Source organism: Ruditapes philippinarum, unplaced genomic scaffold, assembly GCF_026571515.1.
Source record: "Ruditapes philippinarum isolate M1 unplaced genomic scaffold, ASM2657151v2 ctg15417_1_1_1_1, whole genome shotgun sequence".
Taxonomy (NCBI): domain Eukaryota; kingdom Metazoa; phylum Mollusca; class Bivalvia; order Venerida; family Veneridae; genus Ruditapes; species Ruditapes philippinarum.
In genome coordinates, this window is record NW_026859397.1 from 19,791 (window position 1) to 27,704 (window position 7,914).

Sequence of the window (7,914 nt, forward strand, 5' to 3'; positions counted from 1 at the left end):
CTGAAAGTTTGTTTTGATGATTTCTAAGTCAAGATCGAACATGGGTCATCTTGGATGAAAAACTAGGTCACACCGCCCAAATATGTTAACATTCTAGTGGTCACTTTTTCGACTCAATTATCATCAAACTTGGTCAGGATGCTTGTCTAGGTAATTGCTTGGATGAGTTTGAAATCGCATGTGAAACTAGGTCACCGGAGCTAAAAATAGAAAAATCTTGTTAACACTCTAGTTGCTACTGTTTTGATCCAAGTATCCTGGAAATTGGTCTGAAAGTTTGTTTTGATGATTTCTAGGTCAAGTTTGAATATGTGTCACCTGGGTAAAAAACTAGGTCGCACTGCTCAAATATGGATAATCCTTGTTAACACTGTAGTGGTCACATTTTTAACTCACCTGTCATGAGACTTGGTCAGAATGCTTGTCTAGGTAATTGTTTGGATGAGTTTGATAAGTCAGGTGAGCGATCTAGGACCATCATGGCCCTCTTGTTTATGATTGCTAGGTTGAAGTTGGATATGTGTCCTCTCTTGCCAAAAACTAGGTCACAGGAGCTTAAAATAGAAATTTTTTGTTAACACTATATTGGCTGCAGTGTTTAGTTCACCAGTCACAAATTGGCATGGGGAGGTTTTGTGATCGCTTTTTGTTCGGCGTCCGTCCGGCATCCGTCTTTCCGTAAATTTTTACTTTAAACGACATCTCATAAACCGCCAAGCCAATTTCATCCAAACTTCACAGGAATGTTCCTTTGGTAGTCAACTTAACAAATTGTTTTAAGAATTTAATTCCATGCAGAGCTCTGGTCAAAATTAGTTCTGCCCAAGGGGTCATTGTTTATCTCTTAATTTTTATAGTAGAAACTTAAAAAATCTTCTTTTAAAAAACCATAAGAGCTAGAGCTAAGATATTTAGCATGCCACATCTTCTAATGGGTGTCTACCAAGTTTGTTCAAATAAACGCCCCTGAAGTAAAATTTGCCCCACCAAGGGGCCTGTATACTGCTGAGCGATTTCAGGGCCATCATGGCCCTCTTGTTATCCAAATATCCTTGAAATTGATGAGGTAGGTTGTTTTGATGATTTCTAGGTAAAGTTCGAATATGATTCATCTCGGGTCAAAAAATTGAGTTAATAATAAAAAAATATCTTGTTAACACTTGTGGCTGCAGTTTTGACTCAATATCCTGGAAATTGGCCAGGAAGGTTGTTTTGATAATTATCCCGTCGCTTTCAACGAAAGCCGGGTTATTGTAATGCCGAAGATGGCCAGCGGCGAGCGGAATGGCGGGCAGGCAGGTTCCGTGTGGGCGTCAACTTTTGGTTTCCGCTCAATAACTTTAGTTTGCTTTGGCCCATTGACGCCAAACTTGGTGTGTAGGTAGCTTATATCAAGAGGCAGCTTGGGATTGCTACCCAGGTGTCTGTGATTAAGATCAAGGTCACTGTTCCTAAAAATAGAAATCAAGTTTCGGCTAAATAACTTGAGTTTGGTTTGGCCTATTGACTCCAAACTTGGTGTATAGATAGCTTATATCAAGAGGCAGCTTGATATTGCTACCCAGGTGTCAGTGGTCAAGGTCACTGATTCTTAAAATAGAAATCCAGTTTCTGCTCAATAACTTTAGTTTGCTTTGACACCAAACTTGATGAATGGGTAGCTTATATCAAGAGGCAGCTTTAAATTGCTACCAAGGTGTCTGTGATCAAGGTTAATATATTCAGTTTCACGTAATTACTTGTTTTTGCTTCGACCTTATGACACCAAACTTGCTGTGTGGCAGCTTTGGGTTGCCCCTTAGATATCTGGGAGCAAGGTCAAGGTCTTTGCTTACAAAAGAATTTTCAGCTTCTAGTCAATAACTTCAGTGCACTTTGACCTATTGATTGCTGTCACATCAAAACTTGGTCGTTGAAAACCTTGTTTTCGTGGCATTGCGGCGCTTCTTGTATTATTTATTTAATGTATTATTTTCAGGAAATGTTTGTGTCAAGGATCAGACATCAGTTCATCCTTCCCTTGCTTGCTACATGTTTTCAAGAAAAGTAAGTTGAAGCCAAAAATTGATCTTTACATTCCCTGAATTTGTAATGCATACATTTGTTTAAAAGGCTTTATATGGCCTTGATGACAAATGCAAGAACTAACACAACTGTAATATTTGCAAGGATTATTATGTGCAAAAGATGATGTTTATTTTCAAGTTTCTCAGACCCATTAATTCATAAAGAGTAATGTGGCCATGTGGCTGGCACATCAGACTTGTAGTCTAAAGATTAATGGCTAAGTTGGTTTTAACCTGTCAAGAACAAGCTGCTGTTTCCTTAAGCAGGAACCTTTACACTTATTACTTAGTATTCATTGGTTCAAGTCTGATAAAAGAAATTTGTTTAGAAAAATAAATGTCTTTACTATTTATTGACTGTCAATAATATTGTTATTTGGTAAAACAGATGTCTTTGCAAATTTCTCTAGCTGTATAACTTTTAGGCAATATGTATCAATAGTGTTCTATTTTAACCTTAAGGTCTCAGGGGGCGGGTTGTTTGCTCTACCTTTAAATCACACTTTCTATTTTAACTAAAGTAAGGATGAAAGTAGCAATGAAACCATTACAATTTAGGTATTATCTAAAATTTGTAAAAAAAATCGAATTAAAAACGCATGATTTTCAAAATATGTTCATTCATTAACAGAGAGGCCTACTGTGAATATTGGTTTATATCTCCTTTCTGTGAAAATGGTGACTTACGTGGTGCACTTCAGTTGGATATTTCCAGAGAAGAACCAAAGCTAGAGGTCGAACACAGGATCAAAATTTTGTTCCAGATTGAGAAAGCCTTAGAATATTTGCATACACATGTTAAACGTGTGAGGTATGAATATTTCACTGCATTCTGTCATTTACTTTAGATTTCAAAGCCCATCTGAGCTTGTATTTAATACGACGGATATATGTCACCTGTGACTACACAACATGAGCGTCATTTATCCCCTGCCGTGTAGCAAGGAAGGGATTATATTGCAGCCTCTGTCTGTTGGTCCGTCTCTAATTATCATTTTTATACCCCCGACAAACAAAGTTTGTGGGGGTATACTGGAATCAACTGGTGATCGGTCAATCTGTTTATTGATCTGTTGCAGATTTCTTGTCCGGGACATAAGTCAGAATGTACAAGAGGAATCAACTTCAAATTGTGTGGGTAAAGAGATCTCATTGAGTAGAAGTCAATGCAAAAGAACCGTAACTCTGAATTACCTAATTTTTGAGTTATTGTCCTTTATATATTTTTACTTTTTGAACTTTGTCAGGGACATAGCTAAAAACCGCAAGGGGTATTAACAAGAAACTTCGTAGGTAGATATATCTCATTGGGTAGAAGTACACTGTAAATGAACGGTAACTCTTCCTTCCCTTAGTTTAGAGTTATTGCCGTTTGTTCTGCCTTAGCTAATTTTGGAGTTATTGTCCTTACACTTTGAACTTTGTCCGGTACAAAACTCTAAAACCACAAGGGGTATTGATAAGAATCTTCGTAGGTAGAAAGATCTCATTTAGTAGAAATGCAGTACAAAGAACCGTAACTCTGCCTTGCCTGATTTTTAGCTCACCAGAGCGGAAGGCTTAGGGTGAGCTATTAGTATCAAACGGGGATACTCCGGCTTCCGTCGTCATGCGTTAACAATCATCTTCTTCTCTGAAACCACTGGGCAGATTTACTTCAAATTTGGTCTGAAGCATACTTGTGACAGTCACACTTGAATTTTCTCATGTCATTTCAATTGGCCCCTTTTAGGGGTCAACAGAGCTAAAAATAGAAAAAAAATTAAAACATCTTCTACTACAGAACTAATTGATGATCATCAAACTTTGTCTGAAGCATTCTTGGGTAGCCTTTTATCAGATTTGCTCATATTAATTTGATTGGCCCCTTTTAGGGGTTTCTAGGGCTAAAAATAGAAATACCTTTAAATGTCTATTTCTACAGAACTAATGGATGGATGATCACCAAACTTTGTCTGTAGCATTCTTGGGTAGTCTTTTATCACATTTGCTCATATTAATTTGATTGGCCCCTTTTAGGGGCTCCTAAGGGCTAAAAATTAAAAAAAACCTTTAATGTCTTCTCCTACAGAACTAATTGATGGATGATCACCAAATTTTGTCTGTAGCATTCTTGGGTAGTCTTTTATCAAATTTGCTCATATTAATTTAATTGGCCCCTTTTAGGGGTCTCTAGGGCTAAAAATAGAAAAACCTTTAAATGTTTTCTTGTACAGAACTAATGGATGGATGACACCAAACTTTGTCTGTAGCATTCTTGGGTAGTCTGATATCAAGTTTGCTCATATTAATTTGATTGATCCCTTTAAGGGGCCGCTAAAGCTAAAAATAGAAATACCTTTAAACGTCTATTTCTACAGAACTAATTGATGAATGATCACCAAACTTTGTCTGTAGCATTCTTAGTTACGCTTTTATCCAGTTTGCTCATATTAATTTGATTGGCCCATTTTAGGGGCCACTAAAGCCAAATATAGAAAAACCTTTGAACAATTCCTCCTGAAATAATTGATAGATGATCACCAAACTTTGTAGCATTATTAGTTAGTCTTTTATCAAGTTTGCTCATATTAATTTGATTGGCGCTGTTGAAGCTAAAGCTTAAATGCCCTAGGCCATGGCATTTCTTCAAATTATTGTTAAAACATATTCTATGCTCAAATTAAATATCAGAAAATATTGACAATGGATATTTTCCAACTCTAAAAAGGAGTCGTTTCTGGTGAGCGACTCAGGGCCATCATAGCCCTCTTGTTCATATTTTTTTGTCCGGAGCTTATCTCAAAAAGTGTTAGAGGTATCAACTTGAAACTTCATAGGTGGATGGATCTTATTGAAGACGAGTAAAGCACCCTGCATTATTTTTTCAGTAATTGTCCTATGTTATTTTCAGCCATCAGTATTCACAGTTTCAAATCTGTAATCACTTCAGCCATCAGTTTTCATCACCAAAAGACCTCTTAGAATTGAATTATTCTGCTCTACTACATATACATTCTTCCAATGAGCAAACACATTTGGCAGGGGATGGCCATGTTAACATGGCTCTTGTTATAAAATTAAATAAATGGAATATTACATAGATTATTACATAGATTTATGATGAAAAACTTGAAAACTCATTTTCGATCTACATTTTCTTTTCTAAAAAACTACAATGACCCAGCATAAATACTTTGTATGCTGCATTGCCAAGTAAACTTCTACAAAAATAATGTGAATCATGCATGTACAGTGAAAACGTTTGTCTAGTTGTTCAATAAATACAATTAACTGTTAATAGGAAACAAGTTTCGGACAGGTTATATGAATTGGTCTCTTCATTAATTGAATGTTAATTTTGAATGCTCAAACAAGTTGGCATTCGAGAATATATTGCATTATCTTTGCGGTTAGTCTTTAAATTTTGGTCACTTGTATGTGTCAGTGTGTGTAATAAAATTTGGAATTCAATGTCATAAAATGTAACATTAACCAACTCCGATGACTTCTAATCCAGTTACCTCTCTGGCGTGGGTTTGATCCCCGGAAGATGCTTTGGTAGTTAAGCACTGAGGAAGGTAGTCTAGTACTGGTGTAACTCTCCAGGAACGATGGTCAGGAAACTACCCGCCTATATGACTGAGATACTGTTGTGAAAAGGCGCAAAATGAAACAACAAACAAGGTTACCAAATTTAGCAGTAAAAATTATCGGTCTCTGTTGCCAGGGAATTCAGCTGCGCCAACTAAGGCTCTTTCGTGGAATGAGTCAAGAGTGCACCAAACTTTCCGTTTGTTAATCTTGTTGATATTAATCTTTTTTATTAGAGATGCCATCATACACAAAGATGTAACATCATCAAATATTCTGCTGGATGGAAAATTTAATGCACGGCTTATTGACTTCGGTATTGCAAGAGAGAAAAACGATGTCACTAATTGTCGATCTGGTAGGGATACATATAGTCATGATGATGTTGGGATATCTGCTGCTTGTGAGGATTGGGATTACTTCAGCTTTGGTGTTGGTTGGTACTTAAATTTCATTTTATTATATATTTATCTGGGTTTTTTTACTCACCTAAGCTTAGCTCAGTGTGAGCTTTTAGGATCGTAAAATGTCGTCGTCCGTCCACACTTGTTCGTTAACACTAGCAGTCACATTTTTGCCTCAATCATCATCAAACTTTGTCAGGATCCTTATCTAGGTAATAGCTTGGATGAGTTAGAACATTGGTCATTTCGGATGAAAAACTAGGTTACACAGAGGAGCTGAAAATAGAAAAACCTTGTTAACACTCTAGCGGTCACATTTTTGCCTCAATCATCATCAAACTTTGTCAGGCTGCTTATCTAGGTAATAGCTCTAGGGTAAGTATCTCGAAGCATAACGACTGTCGTAAGCCTCTCGTCAGGGGTTTCACTGTTATATCGAAGCTCTTGTAATTAACGAATAATCGTTAAAATACCGAATTATTAACGGATGCGTAGAAGGTGTCGTATAGCTCTCGTTACTATCACTTTGGCACAAAAGGAAGATTACTTCGAATTTAAAATTCACAAAAAATGAGAATTATATCAACTTATTGATGAAAATGATGAACCTACATAAATATGATATTTCCTTTTCTCACATATCAAACATATGTAAGAGCTCCATTAGTTTACATTAAGATTATCAAACATATGTTAGAGCTCTTTTAGTTTACATAAAGATGTATATGCAGATGAAAAAATCCTATCATAACTGAAGCACTCTGTAATGTGTAATTTTGTGCAAGACAATATAAATAAATATTTGCATGTACATAATGTTAAAAATGTAACAGAATTCGGTACTTTTACAGAATTATATTTCGAAAAATTGTCTGTGATGTAATGATTTAATGACATTAAGAAAAATGCATTGTTACGCTGCAAAATCAGTACAACAGATAGGCATGACATATATGGACATTTTGTTTGTATAACATAACAGATTGAAATATTTTGCCCTTGCCAACACCAGCTGTTAAATGTTTACTTGCTATATTTTAATTTGTAATATATAATCCTTTCTTAATCCTTTGTTAAAGACAAAATGAAAATTTATCCATAAATTAACAGAAGATTATATAAACTTAGGGATTATCCAATGAAAGTAATATTTTTTAATATAAGACAGGTTTGTTGTTTGTAAATATAACCTTAGCCGTCAGGCGAGGTTTATATTGCAAACAACCGTTTATATACGACCATATAACCTGTCGGGTATATTTATAACGAATTTATAAAGCTTCGAACTTCTTTTTTAAAGAGTAAAAGTAAGATTTCCAGCTCGTAAAAATATATGGAAAATTATCATTTTTTGTGAAAAAACCTCAGCGGGACTCTTGTCTTTATTGCTGTTGATAATTTTACTCAATTTTACTTATTTACATCAGTGGTCCGGGAAGTATTGACCAGTTTGCCACCAGAGGGAATTCAACATACTTACTTGAAAAAAATGACTAAAGAAGAAATTATGAAAAACATACAGGTAATTAAATGTACTATTCTCATAAAAACACTTTTTGAAAACAGAAAGGACCATCCACTTAGCTCAAGGATAGAATTTGCAATCCATGAGCTTGTGGGTAGATAATTGGCCAAATAGAGGTAATGAATTTAGTCCTGTTGTTCTTTTCTTTAGCATTACTGTATTTTTATGTGTGATTTTATTATTAACAGTTTATATTGTAGCATTTATGCATGACAAACAAATATGGCTGGATTGAAACAAAATCAGGTTTTTTTCTCTTCTGATTTTTAGCTCACCTGTCACAAAGTGACAGGGTGAGCTTTTGTGATCGCTTTTCGTCCAGCGCCCGTCGTCCATCCCTTAAACT

General features: G+C 35.6%; 1 protein-coding gene across 1 annotated transcript; it reads left to right on the forward strand.

Moving 5' to 3' along the window:
• Positions 1 to 1,748: 1,748 nt before the first annotated feature.
• On the forward strand, positions 1,749 to 7,685 carry LOC132756347 (uncharacterized). Its single transcript, XM_060747398.1, has 4 exons — positions 1,749 to 2,046; positions 2,698 to 2,877; positions 5,876 to 6,075; positions 7,471 to 7,685. The coding sequence occupies exons 1-4, from the start codon at positions 1,964 to 1,966 to the stop codon at positions 7,668 to 7,670; spliced, it is 663 nt and encodes a 220-aa protein (XP_060603381.1). The 5' UTR covers positions 1,749 to 1,963; the 3' UTR covers positions 7,671 to 7,685.
• Positions 7,686 to 7,914: the final 229 nt, after the last annotated feature.